Source organism: Callorhinus ursinus, unplaced genomic scaffold (genome assembly GCF_003265705.2).
Source record: "Callorhinus ursinus isolate GAN/ISIS: 27379988/994484 unplaced genomic scaffold, GSC_fseal_2.0 scaffold73, whole genome shotgun sequence".
Taxonomy (NCBI): domain Eukaryota; kingdom Metazoa; phylum Chordata; class Mammalia; order Carnivora; family Otariidae; genus Callorhinus; species Callorhinus ursinus.
In genome coordinates this window covers 247,661-271,466 of record NW_027397135.1, presented here as the reverse complement: position 1 = coordinate 271,466, position 23,806 = coordinate 247,661, and the positions used below count along the sequence as shown (strand labels likewise).

The 23,806-nt window shown below is 41.4% G+C and overlaps 1 protein-coding gene across 2 annotated transcripts in view; it reads left to right on the top strand.

The window, feature by feature from the left end:
* Positions 1-23,806, top strand: part of AMPH (amphiphysin) — a 320,442-nt gene that overhangs the window by 103,757 nt on the left and 192,879 nt on the right. For both annotated transcript variants that reach the window (XM_073886903.1, XM_025853126.2), the window contains exon 2: positions 12,457-12,537. In XM_073886903.1, coding sequence (XP_073743004.1) covers positions 12,457-12,537 — 81 coding nt within the window. The remainder of the gene's footprint in view (positions 1-12,456; positions 12,538-23,806) is intronic.

Here is a 23,806-nt window from a genome sequence, read left to right as displayed (position 1 = left end):
GATGAGATGAGGGGAGGGGAATGACATAGGCATTGTGACGTAGCATTAGGCTATGATCGGCCTGACAGTATTGTTAGAGGAAGATCATCTTCTAGACTGTGGTTGACCTCAGGTAACGGAAACGCAGAAAATCAAACTGTGGATGCGGGTGGGGTGGGTGCTATATTTACAGATGGTGTGAACAGCTAGTGAAAGGCTATTCCAGAAGTATTTTTCACCAATGCAAGTATTGTATGAATATCAGGGTCTCCAGAAACAGTTGTGTTCTTCTCACCCATTCTGTCATATAATAATCCTCAGTCACCAGACTGTTTCTAAGAACATCCCCCTAAAATATGCCTAAGTGGCAGGTAAGAGTCTGGTGATATAACCCAAAGCAGCATATGATTAGCACAGTCTTGATTTGATTTTAAAAACTTATACAAAGTGTACATTCCATGTCATAAAATATCCATGTTAACCATAGGAACAGGGTAATTCTGGCTCAGGAAATCCCAAATTAAATCTGGGAAGAGCAGGCCTTCTACAAAACTGTGCTTAATACTTTCTCTTCTTCAATATATTTCCTTCATGCTAGTCACACTTTAAAAATGGCTGTAGAAAACTGAAAATCAATGCTTTTTTTAAATGCATAAAATGAAAATAAATAAATGTGCAAAAATTATTAGTGCTATACTATTTACTTTTCTTCTTTGTTTGTTTATAATTTCTTTGCTTGTGGTGATTGCATGTTCTGTATTGAGAAATATTTTCAGCTCTGAGTGGCCAGGAGCATGAGGCCATGCTCTGACACAGGCAACCTGCAGGCTGCCAGAGGAGCAGTCTCTTCCTCACCCAAGTGCCCCCGGTACCTTATGTTGTCCCTCTGTTCCAGTGCTCTTTAAAGAAAGGTTATGAAGGCACTCAGGATTCCTTCTTGAGCACAGATCTTTAGAAAATGACCACAGGAACAAACTGAACTGGAAACACTATGTCCAGCCCTATGTCAGGACTCATTTCCAGAGAAAGGACATTTGGTTTTCAGTCTATTAGCAATCTCCTTTATTTTTAAACTTCCATTCAAACCTGCAATTTCTATAAAATCTGGGTTTTTAAGATCAGATTATCATTACTTTTGGAGCAATAAACATTAAAGATAGAACCACCAGTGAAATCATCTGTTGGCTACATATCCTTTTGGATGCATCCAAAATCCTTTGTGATGGTGAGCCTGGCATTTGGAGTATATATACTTCATGGCTTTGGAGAACCATTTAAAAACCTTTGGTATTTTGGTGGTACTCCAATCTGAGATGAGGCAGAGCATGTTTTGAGAAGTTCTCTAAGCACCCAGTAGCCTTTCTCCTTCTTTCACAATGTGTTTGCAAGTCAGGAAGAGGGAAGTTACCAAAAGTCGCCATTTAATTAAAAAGGAGGGGAGTTTGCTTAAGAAGATGAGTGGCCTTGATGTCACTCAGTGACCCCAGGCAGACTGCAATGGGAAATTCAGTGTGAGGATTCTGGTCAGACTGTTCTTTCCAACAAAAAATGCTACACTTTTAAATAACTTTTAGTCTTGAAAATAAAACCTAAACAGGGAAAAAGCAAGCTGCTCTTGGTATTAGCCCAGATTCTACCCTCAGTCCCTTGGCACAGATTTTCCTGATTTAGGAGCTACATTAGCAGATCTGATAGTGGCATTTGGTCTTCTGGTTTGAACGGGAGTCACATGGAAGAATTCCATCCTCAGAAGCTTCAGTAATATGGAAGAGTTGCTAATAAAGACAGTTTCTGGGAACCTAGACATCTACTCTAGGCAACTCTTGGTTGCCTTGGCAATGTTGCTGACATATGTGTGTTTCTTGGAGTTGGAGAATTGCCCAATAAGCATTTACTGAGCTGTAGAAAGAGAGCTGCCAGCAAATCATACTCTCAATGAAGATGGTTTCATAGTCTTCACAGTGTCCCATTAGCCACGAAAGAGCCCTCTGTATCGTTGAAGGCTGAAGATGTGACCTTGACAATACACTTTCCTCAGACTCTCATCTGTTGGATGAGCAAGTTAGATTGCATGAAATCCATGCTCCCTGTCAGCCTCTTCACATTGCAGTTTAAGATGAAGATATTAAAACGAAAAGAATGAACCCTTACTAAAAAGCATCTTTTGGATTCAGGCATCAAATTAGGCTCTTTTGCTCATGTTCTCATTTAATCTTCCTAGAATTGGTATTCTCCCTGTTCTAATGATGGGGAAACTAAAGCTTAATGACGTTAAAAGTTTTGCAGAGGTCATCCAGGTCTCATAGGTGATCACGTGGGGTCCTGTTTCATTTGACTTGGGTCCTTTTCTTTCCACTGTGCCCATGTGGTGTCTTAGAATTGAGAGCAGTAGTTCTTCATCTGATGGAAGCCATGAACCCCTTTGAATAAAAGACACATACGAACTGTATCAGGCATATAATTTCAGGTCATCCATGGACACCATGGAATCTATCTGTGGACCTAGATGGAGAGCCCCTTGCCTAAAGAGAGGCCATGATCATCTTTGTTCTCTTCAAGGGAGACCCACAGCCCGTGTACATGTTATTCACTCTTTAGATCTCGGAGAGACTCTGTTGCTGTGATTGTTCCTCTGTGTGTATCTTCATCAAACAAAGGGAAGGTTACCTCTAGGGAGTAGCTGTAGAATCCTTGGATCTCAGGATAGATGTGTGCCTCAGGAGTCATCCACAAGCCCCTACTGTCAGGTCCTTCAAGATTGTCCAGTATCATGTGTTAGGAAGTCAGTGATTCTAATAGCTAACATTCTTAAGCCCTGATTGCTAGAAATTGAAGTAAAAGTTTTATATGTATCTTATCATTTAATTTGCAAACCATACTCTTAGGTAGGTATGAGTAGTATCCTTAATATACAAGTGAGAAGGTGACCACAGAAAGAAGAGTATTGCCCCGGGGCAGACTCTAAGGGGAAGGGCTGAGTGTGAAACTGCAGCGTTCAAACCCGCACACTCTTTGTCATTTTGATATGCTGCTTCATGCCATTTTGTTCCTACCCACAGGGAACGTTTGTCATATTAGCTCTTTTTCTTTTACAACTTCTCCAAAACCAGAGATATCACATGTTAATGGAGCTTATACCTGAGCAAATCAATCAAGAATTACTTCCCTCCCACCAACTGAATTCCTTCCTCTCTTAAATTTGATTATTTTCTCTCTGGAGCAGGCTGGTACAGATGAGAACCTCCCTACAAACAATCAAGGGATTTTTTTGTATTCATATGTAATTCCTCACCTGTTTTTGTAGTAGAGCTCAGAGAAACCCATATGATGAAAAGAGAAGAAACTTCCCCAAATTGTGCTCCAGTGAATAGTAACCTTATAAGAGGTTAACAAGGATATGTGGGAAACACAGGATTAAATAATGTTAAATGCAAGTTTTTTTTTTTTTATTGCAGGACTTCTTGGAGCCTTTATAGTGGAGAATTATGAAGGGTTTAGGAATTGTGTTGGAGGGGTGCAATTGACTATTATCCACTGTATTTTCTGTTCATTCAGCATTCCTTATTGCCTATATGTGTGCGTTCTTTGAATTTTTCCTAGAACTGGTAACGTCTTAGCAGTTCTCTCATTAAATACTGAGTTAATAATTAATCTTTGACACATGTTCATGTTGTATTTTTATGGGCACTATGATTCTCCCTTTTTTAACCTTTATATTCTTTGATATTCTACAGAGGGATATATATAATACTTGGTATTTTTCAGATGGATTTGACCCTGAATTTTTTTTTTAATGGAGATTTCTAAGATTATGTCCCATGGAACGAACACTCTTTGGGAAACACTGCTTCAGAAAGAACAGGGTAAATCAAAAGGGGAGCTGAAAACTAAATCCCAGCTTTATATAGACTTACAACACATAAACTTAGAACATCCCTACAGGGTAGAAAGGGGGCAGGCATTCTTACTCTGAGTGTGGCCCCATTCACATGGGCTACAAAGCAGATAAGCAATTATCCCAAATTCCCGCAAAGAGATGGGGCTTTCAGTCCCATCCATTACCAACGATTTTAGTCCAGGGCCTCAACACACTGCCTTAGCGAGTGTTTTTATCAGCTATATCTGAATTTGCCCATTTCAACCTTTTAATTTACCTCTTAAAATTTAGGAGAAAGATTGTTGACAAGGTAGAACAAAACTTCGAAAAATCTTTCCTTTGATTTTTAATCAGTTAGCAATCCACTTGGGCATGTAAGCTGTGTTGCCAGAATGAGAAGGAAGTTGGCAGTATTTGGATAAAATATGTTTTGTGATGCCAACATTATGGGCTGCAAGGAGCTCATGAAGGGGAGTGGTGGCAAGAGTGGGACCTTCAGTGCTGAAGGGTCAGAACAGGTGTCAGAGAGGACCTGGGTTATCTGCATTATCTCCCTGGGAGCTTGTCCCTTGTCCTAATGGAAGGATCTTGTCTTGACATCTCTGGAATCAGGTGAGGTGGTTTCATCTCATTTTTCTGTACCACTTCTGCTCCAGTGAGTCATTCTTTGTGTCCTGATTTTACAAGGAGGTAAAGTCCTGTCCTCCCAGGCCTTTTGCTAATCAGAAGCAAATTGTATAGTTTCTGTCTAAGTGAGAGTTGAATGGGGGGAAGGCATTTTGTACAACCTGTGGCCGTCGCTCAGGGTCTCTCAGTAAATATAATAACCTATTATGGATGGAGATGATGTCAGATGGCTTTCGCTTAACAAAAGTATGGATCTAGCAGTTATTGTATGAGCATTCCTGACAATGTGATATAGTCAGTGGGAGTGGAGGAGAATGGCTTAGCTGTCCAGGGAAGAATACGGCCACCAGGCCATGTTTCTTTCCCCTGTTGCTGTCTTTAGGGCATTATCGCCTAGTGGTGAGAAGCGGACTCTGGAATCACCCTGTCTGCTTGGAATCCTGGCTCGGTTACATACCAGCTTTGTCACTGGTCAGTTACTCTAATTTTCAATGTTCTCATTGGTAACATGAAGATCATCATTGTAACCTAATTCATAAAATAGTTGGAAAGATTAAATTCATTTTAGATGAAATGTATATAGAACTGTGCTTGATATATTTTAAATTTCCATAGATGATACCTAATAAATTAGGGAATTATGGAGTTATTAAGGTGGGGCCTTTTCACAAGAGGAGGAGAAGCAAGATCATTTCCTTTTTTTCCTCTCTGTACTTCTTTTCACCGGTTTCATACCCATCAGCGCTAACAGCCAGCCTGCTCTTGACTTGGGCAGTTTATAGTCCCTGTTGAAATCCTGAACTCCTGGGTAGAGCTTTGTGAACTTTTTGTTCTACCTAAGCCAGTATCTTTCATCTTTATACTGTAGGTCCATGTTTTCATGTTGCTGATTCATCTTCTGCTGGTACAGTGGGTGACTGAGGTCACCAAGACGGCATGAGGAGTGTGTATAAAGGGATCAGTAACAGAACTGCTCCCTGGCAAGTTGCCTGGGTGTAGAGCCCTCTCTGGCTCCCATAACCACATACATTTTAGCAGCTCTTCTGCGGGTGGATCGCCACCATTTCAGCAGACATGCTTTCTCTCAAACACCTGGACAGGGGTAAATGGAGGAATATCTTCCCCTGGCTCAGGAGCAGGAGGATTAATTTAAATGTCGTAATGAGGTTGGAGGGTCATTGTATGACCCTGAGCACTGTTGGCATATCCTTCGTGGTGGCCACTGAAGAAGGAAAATCTAGTCTCTCTCAGGGTGTCAAGATGACTTGAAGACTTTAGTACACTTCTGTGTCGCTGAATTTTGGTGTAAATGCTGTATTCTGGGTTGGGTACTCGAGGTATCCGGTTTCCTAGAAAGATAGCTCGGAGACATAGTGGCCAACCCGGCGGGAGAGAACAGGCACCTTGAGAAGAAGAGGGTCTTGGATGCCAGGGCCCACAATCCATTCATCGTTCATCGTTCATCGATCAATATTCCTCGGGCTATTTTTTTCCACCAAGAATTATTTTTTTAAGTTGGAGAACTAAGATGTCCTCGACTTTCAAAGTTGGGAAGGATAGAGGAGAGTAGACTTGGAGAGTGTGATACCTGACCAGGTCAATGAGTGGCTGAAAGCAGCTTGATTGCTGCTTCCTGTATCTGCATTCTGGGGACCCTTCTCACTTACCTCTGTTTCTCTTCCAGGCTCCAGAACTTTCTTTCCTCCACCGTGCTCTAATTCCATTGACTCTGTTACACCTAGGATAAACCTGCTCCTCATATGTGAGATTTGTACTTTCTCCCATATGTTATCCTCCAACTTCTGAAGTCTGAAGTTCACTCAAATGGACAGAAGGCTGGGAGCATCCCCTCTCTCACCTATTTTTGCTTACCTCCCCAAAAGTGTTTCCCAGAATTAGAGGAAGGCCCATGCCAGCCTCCCAGAGGCTTGGAGGCCACTATGGCTAATGTATTATTGAAATCTGCCCGAGAAAGGGGTGGATGCCATAATGACGCAGACATAAATCTATAAAGGACCAGATAGAGAGCAAAGTACAGGACTTTGATAGGTACATGAACCACACCAAAGGATGATTCATCTTGTTCCTCTCAAGTTAGGGCACCTTAAAACTACTTCTTTAAGTCTTGGAACATAGCCAGAAAGAGGTCAAAGTTCTTAGGACCCTGAAGTTTGGGTGTTAACACAATGCAGTGCCTGCCCATAGGACCCTAAAGCACAAGCAGCTACCCCATACTTGCATGGACCTGATGGCCTCCCTCCAGTCCAAGGTGGTGGAACTTTGCACAGAGGCAGAGTGAGCCCCTCATAAATGCCCTCTGAATTTGCACATGGACATGTGAGTGTCTGGACAGATGAGTGAATGAATCATCTGCACATGGGTGTGTGTGGGGGCTGGGGGAAGACCAACTCTCTACGTCTTATCCAGACAAGAAGAGACCACGGTCATCCCATGCAGTTGACTCCTGGAGTCTGTGGATAATTTTATGTGGACTTCTTTCTTCCTTCTTCCTTCTTTCCTCTTTCCTCTTTCTTCTTTCTTCTTCTTCTTCTTTTCTTCTCTTTTTTCTTTTCATTTCTTTTTTTTTTCATACAGAGAGTGTGAAGAGAGGCATGCCTCACTGTTGAGAGAAGACTGAATTCTGCAGTTTTCTCCTTGACTTTTACAGTCTGGAGTAAGGAAGCATCAATCCCCCAGACTTGGAAGTTTGTCCAGTCTGATCCCTCATCCAAAGCATGATTCTCTTTCAGGAACCCCAGTGGCCCATGCTGCAGAATTCTTTGAACCATTCCCCTTGAAATACCTGTGGTCTTCATCCTTTCCTCGCACCAGCTCCTTCACATCCCGTCATTTCCATGTGCAATGGAAGATAGCGAAGTTTGTCTTTTCCTTCAAATGACAACTACCTTTTTTGAAAGCCACCAACATAGCATTCCACCCTAATTTAGAAATATTAAGAGAGGGCAATTCTTCTGTTCCTACTACAGCAGTCAGTACTTATTTGCTCTGGACTATGAGGATTTGAACCTTGATCAGAATAGCAGCTTTACGGTATGGGGAAACTGCCCAAATCAAAGCATTCTGAATTTTTAGGGACCTTACTTGACCACTTGATGAACAATTAACTGCTCTAGAGAATCGCTCTAAAAAAAGAATGTGAGACTCTCATCTTTGGAGCAGCCCGTGCAAACCGTGGTGGGAAACTGACTGCTTTAGGAGACACTTGAAAGAAGATTTATTAGTGGAAATATTCTGAGCTACCATATTCCTGCTTTTCCTGCCTATTTAATTTTTCATTCACCTAGGTCATGCTGTCTTTCATGATGAGATCAGAACTTCTGAACTCAGGCAGAGGCAGGAGCATGACCCAAGCAGCCCTAGGGGGATGTTTCTGAATCTCACCCTCAGGAAGGCAATTTGGAAACAGTAGCAACAAAAGTAACAACAAAATCCTATTGTTTCATAATAGTAAAGTGTCAATGCAAATGAAATTGTCCTAAAACACAATGCATGAGCACAGAATTGTCTGCCCCTTGCCTGTAGGTGGAAGATGTTTTTGTGTTGTCAGAAAATAAATACCAGATCCATGAATGGATAGTAATCACCCTGTAACATCAGTGGTGCCAAACCGCACAGGCTTAATTGATATTTTCAAGGTGGCCAGTGGACAGGGAATTTGAGAGGCCACTTAAGCCAGAAACTCACTGTCAGATATTGTGACATTAAACAAGGTAGAAGATATATTTTTTAAAGATTTTATTTATTTATTTGACAGAGAGATACACAGAGAGTGAACACAAGCAGGGGGAGTGGGAGAGGGAGAAGCAGGCTTCCCGCGGAGCAGGGAGCCCGACGTGGGGCTCGATCCCAGGACCCTGGGATCACGACCTGAGCTGAAGGCAGACGCTTAACGTCTGAGCCACCTAGGCGCCCCAAGGTAGAAAATATTCTTAATCCTCTCAGTTCCAGGTTTCAGTAATTTTGTCACCTTAAGAAATTGTTAATGTAGCAGATCAATTTTACCACCAGTTTCGAGGCTGCTGGAGAAAAATGACAAAACCACTGAAATGAGTTTTCTAACTGGGCCTTCAGTTTCATCCAAAAGTCCTGGTGCATGTTTCCAGTTCTTACCTTTCCTAATCCCACATCTGGACCATTTCCCTCTCTGGCGTCTTAACCACAAGCTAGGTCCCTGGCTGCCGCAGCAGAAACCTGAGGTCATCTTCACGTCTTCTCTGTCCCTACCCTGCCCGTCTCATAAGCCAGTAAGTACCGTGGATTGCACTTCGTAAGGGTCTAGCCCATCTGTCCCCTAGCTCAGGCTCAGTCACGTTGCCTGACTGTGTAGTCTCTTAACTGGTCCCACTGTCTTTTAATCTGTCCTGATCATTATCACCCAGGGGCACAGGTCTAATCGGGTGGCCCCCTCTAGGGAAACACCTCATTGGTTGCCATCGTCTAGAGGAGAAAATTAAGTCTTTAGTCTTGCAGACTAAGCCCCTCTGTAATCTGCCATCTTCCTCCCACACCAGCCTCGTCTACCCCAGCTCTCCTTCTTGCACCTTATGCCTCAGGACCACCACACTCACGGTCCATAGAATCGGCCCCCCTTTCCACAGCCCCTTGCATTGAGTTTGGCATTCGGTCTCCAGTATGTCAACTTCAGTTGGAGACTGAAGTGAATAGACTTTCTTCTCTGCCTACTCATCATGGTGATTTGTGTTCTTTTGTAGGGTAAATGTAAAACTTGATACATTTATTATGAATTCAAGAATTAGAAGATATCTGAAATTAGAATTCGAATTTGTACTAGAAGATATTTATTTTGCTCACCTGTCGGATGAATAAATCTCTTCTCTGGCACCTCTAACTACTGGTTAAGCTCAGATAACGGCCAGGACAGTGAGCTCATTACCTCTACCAACAAACTATTTATTTTCCAGAAAACTTTGATAAATTTGTGCAAAATTTTTTATATATAGCTTTTATCTCCCAATGTTAGTTCTTGATCTTGGTTTCTGAATGAACAAGTCTGATCCTTCTTTATTGTGATGACCCTTCAGATCTTTGAAGACAATTGCACTCTCTTCCTTTTTTTTTTCTTCCCCCTGGTAATATCCGCAATTATATCAAATTTTCCTCTCACCTCAGGTAATCAATTCTCTCTGCTTTTTTGGGGACTTCTCCAGGTTGTCTGTGAATTTCTGTGCTCACCACCTTGTCCACAGCAGAGAAACCTTCAGTCCTGCTCTCCCAGTTGCTCTCATGTGGCCTGAGGAGCTTTCCAGCAACATCACTTTGTCGACTTGTATTAAGTATCCATGAAAAGTCATCCCTTATTTCTCCCAAAGGGTGGAAGCCACATAGTCCTAGCATCTGTTGTGTTGCATATTGGTTGAAAGTTGATATAAATTCAGTACTTGTACAAATACATTTTTTAAAGATTTATTTATTTATTTGTCAAAGAGAGAGAGCACAAGCAGTGGGAGCAGCAGGCAGAGGGAGAAGCAGGCTCCCTGCTGAGCAGGGAGCCTGATGCGGGACTCGATCCCAGGACCCTGGGATCATGACCCGAGTCAAAGGCCGACACTTAACCTGAGCCACTCAGGTGCCCTTACAATTCTATTTTTGACCTAAATTTTATCCCTGTTGAATATCATCTTGCTAGAAAAGGTCTTTTTGTGAATCTTGATTCTCATCATGAAATACATCCAATATCCACCCCCCCTTTTTGTCAATGGAAGTTTATACTGTTGATGCAATTAAAATAAGAATGAGCAGGCTCCTGTGAGAATCAGCTGAAATAACAGACAGAATTCCCTAACATAGTGACTGGCATGGAGAAGATTCTTAGCAAAGGCCAGATCCTTTATGGCCCCTGACCTGTGCCTTTCCCTTCTCTCCTTTGTTGCTGCCATCAAGATGTGGGTGTGCTGTAACTCACAGAGGCCTGGGTCCTTTATGACTTTCCTTAGAAGAGAGAGTGTGGGCTTACAGCATCAGCCAATTATAATTCTATCTCTCTTTGACACTAGGAGCAGTTTTTTGGGTTGTTTTTTCTACATTAATTATACTGAACAATTTCTAGAAATATGAAAGGCAAGGTGTTGTGATTTAAAATTTAAATAACAGATTTTCAGCAAAGGATCTGTGGAAAATCCCCATCACAGTGGTAGATATACACTGTTGAAGATTGGTCTTTCTCAGAGTATGGTGGCCTCCAGGAATCTCAGATGAGAATGTGAGAATGACAGTTAGAATGTGTAAATCCCATTTGCTTCCCACAAGAATGGACAGGCTATCTGTGGGTGGGGACAGGGGTACCAGGCCTCAAAAGGGGAATTTTCCAGAGGGTCCCTAGTAAGCCACTTACTCTGTCCTATTTCCTCAGCCGCCATATGGATAGAATAAGCAGCTAGGAGTGTTGTGAGAATGAAAGACATAACATGTAAATCACTTCCTATGGTTTCAGGTGCATAGTGGAGGCTCCGTAAACATTTTTCTCTTTTCTCCCACTCCTGAGACCACAGTGCCTTTGCATTGCATGGAAAGTGGCAGGGCCAAGGTTGCTTGCTCAGGACAGTTTGACAGCCTTTCTTGGCTTTTGGGAACTCCTGCCATCAGATGAAGTGTTGCCACTTCTGAAAGACTTACCTGCTCTAGAGTAGCCAAACATTTATGAAATAGTAAATGTTAAGAATTAGGGGGGAAGGGTCACATAGTAAATGCTACGTATCTTCCCCCATTACTCTTAGTGTTTATGTGTGTGGCAAGAGGTCCTTTGGGGAGACCTAGCTTTAAAATGAAAAAATTTTTAAAAGGTAGATGGAATAAAAAAGCAAGCAACTTCTTTCTTAAAGTTATTTTTACTTTGGAACAAAAAATATGGGAGTGGATGGGAGGAGATCTTATAACAAGGCCAAGAATCCCTATGTCATTGAATTTCCTTCTCTAGCAACCGTGGCCTGTATGATTTTGCTTTGCCCTCTTGCTCTTATGACAATGGTAACAACAAAAATAATAGTAACAATATCTTGCATTTACAAAACACTTTTAATCCTGTTGTTACAGTTTTTCAAAAGTTAAAGACAACATTTTCATATAAATAATTTTCAATTAAGGCAGTGTTTATAGAGATTTTTTTTTTTAATTCTCAAATGACCTGGTGTTTTAGATACTTGATTGGGATTTTTGAATAGGGAACCCAGTTATGGCTCTCAGGATCCTTCTGCTCTGTCCCCAAGTAACTTTCTGCTTGAACTCCTCCTCCCAATACCCAATCCTGTGCTTTAGGAAGACAAAACAACTCCTGTCCACTCCCACAATATATAATGATTTTTCCAGTCATCTCTGCTGAGGCTACTTCTTTGGCTGGAATGTAGTCGGCCACATCCCTGTCTGCCAGTGTTTCCGGCACAGTTTGAATAAGCTCCACAGAGCATTCCCTAATTCTTTGGATATTGCTAACATCCAGGCCCTATCCAGGGCCTCTTTGAGGTTTAGGGAGGTGAAGGGAGTATTGGAAGGTGGTGGGGGAGAATTTGCCATGTGTCTGGCTCCAGTAATTCTAATACCATCCCTATAAAGTAGGCTAATTCTTTAGTAGAATAACTTTGGTTCACTGTTTAACAAACAACTATGTGCCTGTTATGCATTCAACATTGTGCCAGATGCTTTGGACGAGAAGACAAGGCAGAGCTTTGGCCTGTAAATCATGTACAGCCTACTGGAAGAAACAGATATGTAAGTCAATAAATGCAATGTAGCATTACATCGTTCAGCCTGTGAGTGGCAGAACTGTGGTTAAAATCCAAGTCTGATCAACCCCAAGCCATCAAGCCGAGATGCTTCCAGAAGAGAAAAACTAGCTGTGCTGAGTGACATCTCCTCAGAAGAGCAAAACAACAGCCTTGCTCTGCCTGTTATTTGAAGACATTATTAATCACACCATTTTTGTTTTATTTGTAAACTAGGTCCTTCAGAAGCTTGGGAAAGCTGATGAGACAAAAGATGAACAGTTTGAAGAATATGTCCAGAACTTCAAACGGCAAGAGGTAAGTAGGTTTATCTAGTCCGGAGAGGGAAACGGGTTGACTGTGTTTGTGTTTTAGTATATAACTAAAATGTGTTAAGGTTGAAGAAAGAACTTTCTTTGGGGTTGGTGTTAACCTGAGGGTGACACTTGCTAATTCTGAAGGCTTTTTTGGTGGCAGGTGAAGGAAGAGGCAGTAGGGACCACAGGAAGATTTGTGTTTTAGACTCTCAGGAGACTCTCCAGAGATCAAGATTTTGCTTGTCTGGGGCTCTTCAGTACAGATTATTGATCTAAAAGAAAGATGCTGTTTTGGGTGATTATAGTCTTAGTATGGTATAGTATTAGGGAAACAGGAGTTAGGTATTTCTGGCATAATTATTTTAATTGCTGCATGATTCAAGATCATGCATTCTTTTATTTATTTGTTTGCTTGTTTGTTTATTTTAAATTTTATTATGTTAGTCACCATGCAATACATCATTAGTTTTTGATGTGGTGATCCACGAGTCATTGTTTTCGTATAACACCCAGTGCTCCATTCAGTACATGCCCTCCTTAATACCCATCACCGGGCTAACCCATCCCCCCACCCCCTTCCCCTCTAAAACCCTCAGTTTGTTTCTCAGAGTCCATAGTCTCTCATGGTTCGTCTCTCCCTCTGATTTCCCCCCTCTTCATTTTTCCCTTCCTTCTCCTAATGTCCTCCATGTTATTCCTTATGTTCCACAAATAAGTGAAACCATATGATAATTGACTTTCTCTGTTTGACTTATTTCACTTAGCATCATCTCCTCCAGTCCCATCCATGTTGATGCGAAAGTTGGGTATTCATCCTTTCTGACGGCTGAGTAATATTCCATTGTATATACGGACCCCATCTTCTTTATCCATTCATCTGTTGAAGGGAATTTCAGCTCTTTCCACAGTTTGGCATTCTTAACAGGGGTTATATCTCCCCCAAGAGGGTGAAAATTGGTTCTTTGTGAATAAAAAAAAATTGTATTCTTTTTATGTGTATATATCACATAAAAAGATATGTAGTATATCTATGGTATTAAAATTTCATGGGGGTGTGTGATGAGGAAAAAAATGTCTATAAAGTCTCCTTGAGGGGAGTGATAATGAGGAAAAAGGTTGAGAAACATGGTTTGTGATGTTTGTTCCTTTGATGGGCTGCTGTGTGTTCAACAGACACATGCATAAAGAAAGAAACTCTTTTCTAAATTATCTGTTTATATCTCTAAGGCTCGGATAATTGGCCAGAATATCACTTTCGAGAGCATGCATGAGGGTCAAGGTGGGGGAAGGTACAAGTGGGGCTCTCTGTGGTTAGAAGCCTCTAATCTGGAGGTCATACTAGAGGTAGAGTAGGAAGAGGGCTGGGGTGGCAGACTCTGGCAAATTGGACATGCGGGTGATGTGAGGGCACAGATTTATTTTCCTGATGTCTTTGGAGCTGTCAGCATCCACAGGATATTTTGGCCTTGGGGATGACAATCAGTAATTTCAGATCCTCAGAGGTTTCATTTTGTCCCCTTCCCTCCTGTTTGCAGATCTCAAACCCGGAGATTTCTTTCTTCCATATGTGTACCAGAGCCCCTACTATTTGTCTCACTGCAGACATGCTATTTCTTTCCTTCACTGCCACGGGTGATAAAATCCAGCTGGTACAGAGCCAAGTAGCCCAGTCTCCACCAGAACACATTCCTGAATACCTCCCATTTCATCCCAAGACTAGGAGTGGACATGTGCAGATAGGTGCTCAATTTACACTATGAGTGGTAGCCATCTTGTTCTGTCTGAAAATGAGGAAGGAGAAAAGAGAGTTGGAGAAGAAAACAGTGACAGTGAAATTGATCATGTCCAGGTAACAGTGTAATGGAGAGCTTTGGATTAATGAAGGTAGAAGAGAGAATTTCTAGAGAAATGTCAGCTCCAGGCCCATAGACTATGTTGTCCTCCAGTCTCCTCTAGGAGGAAAGATTCTCATTCCGTGAGTTCTCGTACATTCTCTCATGCGTTTGGATAACTCTCACACACATCACTGGATTGCAGCAACTTCGCACAGGAAAACTTGTCAGTCTCTGCCCTGTTAGTTTGCAGGGTGATCCCAAATATCTGCTTTAAGACACTGGAGTTACATAGAAGGGATTCATGTCTATGATTTTACCTGCTTGAGGATTTACACTCTACCCTTTGAAACCTCGTCTTCCTGTCTGGTGTGTCCCATGGAGCTAATTAGGTCTTTGCTCTTGGATTTTTTTCCTGTGTCACTTTTATGGTGTTTTGATGTTAGCACCCCAGAAGGCTAACCTTGGGAAGGATCAAGTTCAGAAAAGCATTCATGACTAGGAAGCACTTTGCATTTTCCCATTATAGTGAATTTTTATGGGTCTTTTTTGGGGGGGGGCATTGTTGACTGAACCAGGTAAGAATTGTTTTTTGTTTAAGCACTAAAGAAAAGTACGATTGGTTAAATCACCAACTTCATCAGTTAAATGACCTGTACCACCACCAGCAGCAATGTGGGGTGATTTTATAATGCCGCTGTGCCATTCTAGACACATTTTCAAATGTTGTGGAGCAAATGGTATACTAACATTCTTGAAGACCCAACACCTTGGTCCTTATCAAGAATATTATCAGTTTTGGGGGCCCGTGGGTGGCTCATTCGTTAAGCATCTGCCTTCAGCTCAGGTCATGATCCCAGAGTCCTGGGATCGAGCCCCACATCGGGCTCCCTGCTTGGTGGAAAGCTGGCTTCTCCTTCTCCCACTCCCCCTGCTTGAGTTCCCTCTCTTGCTGTGTCTCTCTCTGTCAAATAAATAAATAAAATCTTTAAAAAAGTATTACCAGATTTCAAGAACTGTGTAAAACTTCAAAATGTAGACACATTTTCAAATGTTATAGAGCGAATGGTATACTATCATTCTTGAAGACCCAACACCTTGTTCCTTATCAAGAATATTATCAGATTTCAAGAACTGGGTAAAACTTCAAAATCTGGGGAAGTTAGAACAAGTATTTCTACTTTATAAGAGTGAAACAAGCAGAATGGAAATGTAGAAATAGTATTTCTCAAAGAGTGTCTTGACCCCCTCCCCCTTTGGCTGCCTTTGAAACACTTTCGCACCAAAAACATATTGCATTTGCACATACTCATTCTGATGTATTTCTGTTTGTTTCTTTTAATCAGAAAAAATAAATGTATAGTCATTTTAGTGCATTAAGGAGGGATGGTACTTTAACTCTGTCTGTATAGTAGAGGGACAGAAGGAGAAAAAGAATGGATGGGAGGGAGGGAGGAGAGAGATTTATCAATTTTCTGTAGAAACATATTAATGGTTGAGAAGAGTAGCCAAAGGCAGAATGTATTTATTATACTCTGCAGGGGGTAAGATATCCTCTTAATCCTCAGTATGTATTGGTAACCAATTCACATCTGTTGCATATGCTGAGAAAGGTGTTTCTACATATGCTTGTATAGAAACATTAAGCTAGAAAGAAGGATCTACTAAGATTGTGGTGACCTCTACAAGGCCTGTTACTTTTAGTGTTAATGCAATGGTGAATCGTTGCCCTAAAGGCAGAAGGCATCATCTAAAGGTGATAGACTCTAAAGATATTATCTGACCCAGGAAATCTAGATTTCATATTTTTTTGTCTTGATATATTTTTCAAATCCAAAAAGATACTACTTAGAGTATCAAATGAACTATATTTGGATTTGGATTTGTACATTATATTATAGTCACCTGATCATGCTCAATTAGTACTTAATCCAAAGTGGATTGTTCTAGAATGTTCTAGGAAGTATTCAAGTATCTTGGGCCCTGGTGATCTTGCTTTTAAATTCCCTTTAGTAAAATCATGAAAGTCCTCACAGTGATTGATGGAAACAAAAGTGGCAGCATGGTCTGTGTTTGAACTACAGCTTGAAGCTTGGCTTTTATCTTATTCCAAACCCAGGTTTTCTTTTTGATCCCAAACCTCTTCTCCTAAAAGGTGGTTTTTGTTAGACTGAGAGTGTGGATGGAGGGTCTGTGCATACTCTCTCAGTTGTCCATTGGGCTCCCCATTGCTGCGGTTTTTGTGGTCCAGATTTCATAAACCACTCAACTGGGACAAGGATGAAGGGGAGCAAGGGTAGAGCAAAAAGAATTAGAATGAGCTCCTCTGCCGAAAACTCGGGATTTTCCATGATGAGGAGTGCCAAAGAGAGCAAGGATTATAGAAATCCATCCAGCAGGAAAAACAAACTGACTTCAACATGTCCTCCCCCAAAGTGTTGTGTTTTTTCCTCCTTTTAATTTTGCCTGTCTTATCAAAGCCGCTAACAAGTAGCAGAATTGATGGTGTGAGTATCGCCTACTTTCACCTGGTAGCCTGCTGATGAATCTGTTAATGAGCAGAGACGAGGTCTCAGAGGGGAAAGAAGGTCCCTGGGCTCTTCCTCCTTCTTGCTAATGAACCTGCCCGCTAAGATGCCATGCTTACGGCAGCTGTGCCAATTACGATGACTGAATAGCCTAGAGCAGTTTGGGCCCAGATAACTAGCTATTTGGTCAAATTTCAGTGCGTACAGCTGTGAGTACCCAACTGGACTTAGAGTCCAGGAGCGATACTTGGAATAAAGGGGAGGTGTGTCTCACCTCTCAGGGCTGTGTAGCTTTCCGTTCCTTTTTAAATACCGTAGCACTGCTGTTCTACTGCCTCCCTCCGTGCCCCCACCAGCTAGGAACAGCTTCACTCTGCTGCAATACAAACAAAGAAGAAGGAAAATGCTTGGGCCTTGAAATCCTCTCTGGTGGTGAGAATTTGGAGCCAGTTACTCCAATTATTAGGAATCTCCAGTGACTGAAAGCTGGAGTCATTTCTTCTCCTTACTGATCTCTCCTCAGCACACGGATCCCGTGTATCTGTTTTCATCTTTCTATGCCACAGAATCTACGGCTTTGTACATAAGCTTTAAGAATATTTGTCAGGGCGGAGCAAGATGGCGGAGGAGTAGGAGACCTGGGTTTTGTTTGGTCTCAGGAATTCAGCTGAATAGGAATCAAACCGTTCTGAACACCTACAAACTCAACAGGAGATCGAAGAAAAAAATAGCAACAACTCTCTGAACAGAAAAGCGACCACTTACTGGAAGGTAGGACCTGCGGAGAAGTGAATCCGAGGTGATATTCGGAAGGATAGACGGTGGGGGAGGGGGCCTCCGTCAGCCGCTTCTGGCAAGTGATAGAGCCGCGGAACACAAAATCGTAACTTTTAGAAATCGGCTCCGCTGAGGGACGTCACTCCAGTGGCTAACCGGGAGGTGGAACCCTCGCGGGACAGTGTGGTCTCAGGACCCTCGGGGTCACAGAAAGACCAGGGGTGCCTGAGTGCGGCAGAGCTCCCAGGTATTGGAGCGGGGAAGCTGGCTGCAGAGACGGAGCCGAGGCACAGGCTCTCAGCTCGGGGTGGCCATAAACTGTGATCCGCGGCCCAGTTGGGCCACTGCTCCTCCGGCAGGGACCCAACAAGCAGCAGATCCGGGGAGACTCCCCATCCTCCCCCGGGAGGAGCGGCGCGGGAACGCACCGCAGGGATCTGCTGAGTTTGGAGACTCCACATGGGGTCAGTTGCCAGAGATAGAAACACTCGGTCATAGGCTGGGTGAGCACGGAGTGCGGCCGGAGACCGGGGACAAAGGAGTGACTGCTTTTCTTGGGGGGCTCACTGAGGAGCGGGACCCCGAGTTCTCAGCTCCTCCGGGCGGAGATTGGGAGGCCACCATTTTCACTCTCGTCCTCCAAAGCTGTACTGAGAGCTTGCAGGGAACAAAAGCTCCTGAGAGCAAACGTGAGCCCATTGCTTAGCCTGGACCAACAAGGGCGCGCGACAATTATGCCTCTGGCAAAGATATTTGGGAACCACGGCAAGAGGCCCCTCCCCCTGAAGATCAGCAGGAACAGCCAGCAAGCCAAGACCAATTTTACCGATCAAGGAGAACGGGAGAACTCCAGCGTTAGGGGAATACTGCACATAGAATTCATGGCTATTACCATGATTCAGTAGTTTTTCAAAGTTGATTTTTTTAACTGTTTTTTTTTTGAATTTTTCTTTTTCCCTTTTTCAACCAACATCTTAATCCCTTTTTTAAAAAAAAAATTATTTTTCATTTTTTAGAGTCATATTTTCTCCCTTCATAGTAGTTACCCTTATTTTTGGCATATTTGTTCTCTCTTTAAAATTTTGAGATACAGTTTCTTCTAACAGATAAAAATATACCCTAAATCACTAGTGTGTGGCTTTGATCTAGTCTCCTGCCTGATCACATGCTCTCCCTTTTTTCTTTTTTTTTAATCTTCTTTCTTTTTTCAAATGACTTATCTTATCCATTCCTTTTATAAAATCTTTTATAATTTTCATCTTTACAGTCATTCTCCATCCCTTCATTGTATCAACCCTTATTTTGTACCTATATAAGTCTTTCTTCCTTTGAAATATTAGGAGGCACTTTCTTCTAACAGACCAAAATCCGCCCAAAATCTAGTGTGTGGCACTGATCTATACACTAGTCTGATCATATTTGATCATATTCTGTTTTTTTTTGTTTTGTTCTGTTTTTGTTTGTTTTTATCTTTTTCTTTTTCTTTTTTCTTCTTTCTCTTTCTTTTTTCTTTCATTCCCTTTCTTTTCCTCTGGTTTCAGGTCTTTTCTAATTTGTATAGAGTATATTTTCTGAGGATGTTGTTAACCTCTTAGCATTTTGTTCTCTCATTCATCTATTCTCCTCTGGACAAAATGACAAGACAAAAGAAATCACCTCAGCAAAAAGAACAAGAGGTAGTACCATCTGCCAGGGACCTACTCAATATGGACATTAATATGATGTCAGACCTAGAGTTCAGAATCATGACTTTAAAGATACTAGCTGGGCTTGAAAAAAGGATGGAAGTTGTTAGAGAAACCCTTTCTGGAGAAATAAAAGAACTAAAATCTAACCAAGTCGAAATCAAAAAGGCTATTAATGAAGTGCAATCAAAAATGGGGTCACTAACTGCTAGGATAATGAGGCAGAAGAGAGAATCAGCGATATAGAAGAACAAATGATGGAAAATAAAGAGGCTGAGAAAAAGAGAAAAAACTAAAGGATCACGAGGGCAGAATTCGAGAGATAAGTAATATGATAAGACGAAACAACATTAGAATAATTGGGATCCCAGAAGAAGGAGAAAGAGAGAGAGGGGCAGAAGGTATATTGGAGCAAATAATAGCAGAGAACTTCCCTAATATGAGGAAGGAAACAGGCATCAAAATCCAGGAGACACAGAGAACCCGTCTCAAAATCAATAAAAATAGGTCAACACCCCGACATCTAATAGTAAAATTTACGAGTCTCAGAGACAAAGAGAAAATCCTGAAAGCAGCTCGGGAGAAGAGATATGTAACCTACAATGGTAGAAACATTAGATTGGCAACAGACCTATCCACAGAGACCTAGCAGGCCAGAAAGGACTGGCATGATATCTTCAGAGCACTAAACGAGAAACATATGCAGCCAAGAATACTATATCCAGCTAGGCTGTCATTGAAAAGAGAAGGAGAGATAAAAAGCTTCCAGGACAAACAAAAACTAAAGGAATTTGCAAACACAAAACCAGCCCTACAAGAAATATTGAAAGGGGTCCTCTAAGCAAGGAGAGAGCCTAAAATCAACATATATCAGAAAACACAGACAATATACTGTAACAGTCACCTTACAGGCAATACAATGGCACTAAATTCATATCTTTCAATAGATACCCTGAATGTAAAAGGGCTAAATGCCCCAATCAAAGGACACAGGCTATCAGATGGGATTAAAAAATAAGACCCACCGATATGCTATCGGCAAGAGACTCATTTTAGACCCAAGGACGCCCCCAGATTGAAAGTGAAGGGGTGGAAAACCATTTACCATGCTAATAGACACCAAAATAAAGCTGGGGTGGCAATCCTTATATCAGACAAATTAGATTTTAAAAGAAAGACTGTAATAAGAGATGAAGAAGGACACTATGTCCTACTTAAAGGGTCTATCCAACACGAAGATCTAACAATTGTAAACATATATGTCCCTAACATGGGAGCAGCCAATTATATAAGGCAATTAATAACAAAAGCGAAGAAACATAGTGACAACAACAATAATCGTGGGGGACTTTAACACCCCCCTCACTGAAATGCGCACATCATCTAAGCAAAAAATCAACAAGGAAATAAAGACTTTAAATGACACACTGGACCAAATGGACTTCACAGACATATTCAGAACATTCCATCCCAAAGCAACGGAATACACATTCTTCTCTAGTGCCCATGGAACATTCTCCAGAATAGATCACATCCTAGGTCACAAATCAGGTCTCAACCGGTACCAAAAGACTGGGATCATTCCCTGCATATTTTCAGACCACAATGCTTTGAAACTAGAACTCAATCACAAGAGGAAAGTCGGAAAGAACTCAAATACCTGGAAGATAAAGAGCATCCTACTAAAGAATGAATGGGTCAACCAGGAAACTAAAGAAGAATTTAAAAAAATTCATGGAAACCAATGAAAATGAAAACACAACTGTTCAAAATCTTTGGGATATAGCAAAGACAGTCCTAAGAGGAAAGTATATAGCAATACAAGCCTTTCTGAAGAAACAAGGAAGGTCTCAAATACACAACCTAACCCTCCACCTAAAGGAGCTAGAGAAAAAAACAGCAAATAAAGCTTAAACCCAGCCGGAGAAGAGAAATAATAAAGATCAGAGCAGAAATCAACGAAACAGAAACCAAAAGAACAGTAGAACAGATCAATGAAACTAGGAGCTGGATCTTAGAACGAATTAACAAGATTGATAAACCCCTGGCCAGACTTATCCAAAAGAAAAATGACCCAAACCAACAAAATCATGAATGAAAGAGGAGAGATCACAACCAACACCAAAGAAATACAAACAATTATGAGAACATATGATGAGAAACTCTATGCCAGCAAATTAGATAACCTGGAAGAAATGGGTGCATTTGTTCCATTTCTTTGAAGAAAATGGATGGTATTTTGATGGGGATTGCATTTGAATGTGTAGATTGCTCTAGGTAGCGTTGACATCTTCACAATGTTTGTTCTTCCAATCCATGAGCATGGAACGTTTTTCCATTTCTTTGTGTCTTCTTCAATTTCTTTCTTGCGTATTTTATAGTTTTCTGAGTACAGATCCTTTGCCTCTTTGGTTAAATTTATTCCTAGGTATCTTATGGTTTTGGGTGTAGTTCTAAATGGGGTCGGCTCCTTGATTTGTCTCTCTTCTGTCTTGTTGTTGGTGTATAGGAATGCCACTGATTTCTGTGCATTGATTTTATATCCTGCTACTTTACTGAATTCCTGTATGAGTTCTAGCATGTTTGGGGTGGAGTCTTTTGGGTTTTCCACATAAAGTATCATATCATCTGCAAAGAGTGAGAGTTTGACTTCCTCTCTGCCGATTTGGATGCCTTTGATTTCTTTTTGCTTTCTGATTGTTGTGGCTAGGACTTCTAATACTATGTTGAATAGCAGTGGTGAGAGTGGACATCCCCGCCGCGTTCCTGACCTTAGGGGAGAAGCTCTCAGCTTTTCCCCATTGAGAATGATATTCGCTGTAGTTTTTTCTTTTTTTTTTCTTTTAAAGATTTTATTTATTTATTTGACAAAGAGAGACACAGCGAGAGCAGGAACACAAGCAGGGGGAGTGGGAGAGGGAGAAGCAGGTCTCCTGCTGAGCAGGAAGCCTGATGTGGGACTCGATCACAGGACCCTGGGATCATGACCTGAGCCAAAGGCAGATGCTTTAATGACTGAGCCACCCAGGTGCCCTGTAGGTTTTTCACAGATGGCTTTTAAGATATTGAGGTATGTACCCTCTATCCCTATACTCTAAAGAATTTTGATCAAGAAAGGATGCTGTACTTTGTCAAATGCTTTTTCTGCATTCATTGAGAGGATCATATGATTCTTGTTCCTTCATTAATATATTGTATCACGTTGATTGATTTGCGGATTTTGAACCAACTTTGCAGTCAGGGATAAATCCCACTTGGTCATGGGGAATAATCCTTTTAATGGACTGTTGAATCCTCTTGGCTAGTATTTTGGTGAGAATTTTTGCATCCATGTTCATCAAGGATATTGGTCTGTAATTCTCCTTTTTGATGGGGTCTTTGTTTGGGGGTCAAGGTAATGCTGGCCTCATAAAATGAGTTTGGAAGTTTCCCTTCCATTTCTATTTTTTGGAACAGCTTCAGGAGAATAGGTAGTAATTCTTGAAATGTTTGGTAGAATTCCCCTGGGAAGCCATCTGGCCCTGGGCTTTTGTTTCTTGGGAGATTTTTGATGACTGCTTCAATTTCCTTAGTGGTTATAGGTCTGTTCAGGTTTTCTATTTCTTCCTGGTTCAATTTTGGTAGTTGATACATCTCTAGGAATGCACCCATTTCTTCCAGGTTATCTAATTTGCTGGCATAGAGTTTCTCATCATATGTTCTCATAATTGTTTGTATTTCTTTGATGTTGGTTGTGATCTCTCCTCTTTCATTCATGATTTTGTTGATCTGGGTCATTTCTCTTTTCTTTTGGATACGTCTGTCCAGGGGTTTATCAATCTTGTTAATTCTTTCAAAGAAACAGCTCCTAGTTTCGTTGATCTGTTCTTGTGTTCTTTTGGTTTCTATTTCATTGATTTCTGCTCTGAACTTTATGATTTCTCTTCTCCTGCTGGGTTTAGGCTTTATTTGCTGTTCTTTCTCCAGCTCCTTTAGGTGTAGGGTTAGGATTAGGTGTAGGCTTAGGTTGTGTATTTGAAACCTTTCTTGTTTCTTGAGAAAGGCTTGTATTGCTATATACTTTCCTCTTAGGACTGCCTTTGCTATATCCCAAAGATTTTGAACAATTGTGTTTTCAGTTTCATTGGTTTCCATGAATGTTTTAAATTCTTCTTTAATTTCCTGGTTGACCCATTCATTCTTTAGTAGGATGGTCTTTAGCCTCCATGTATTTGAGTTCTTTCCAACTTTCCTCTTGTGATTGAGTTCTAGTTTCAAAGCATTGTGGTCTGAAAACATGCAGGGAATAATCCCAATCTTTTGGTACCTGTTGAGACCCGAGTTGTGACCTAGGATGTGATCTATTCTGGAGAATATTCCATGGGTACTAGAGAAGAATGTGTATTCTGTTACTTTGGGATAGAATGTTCTGAATATATCTGTGAAGTCCATTTGGTACAGTGTGTCAT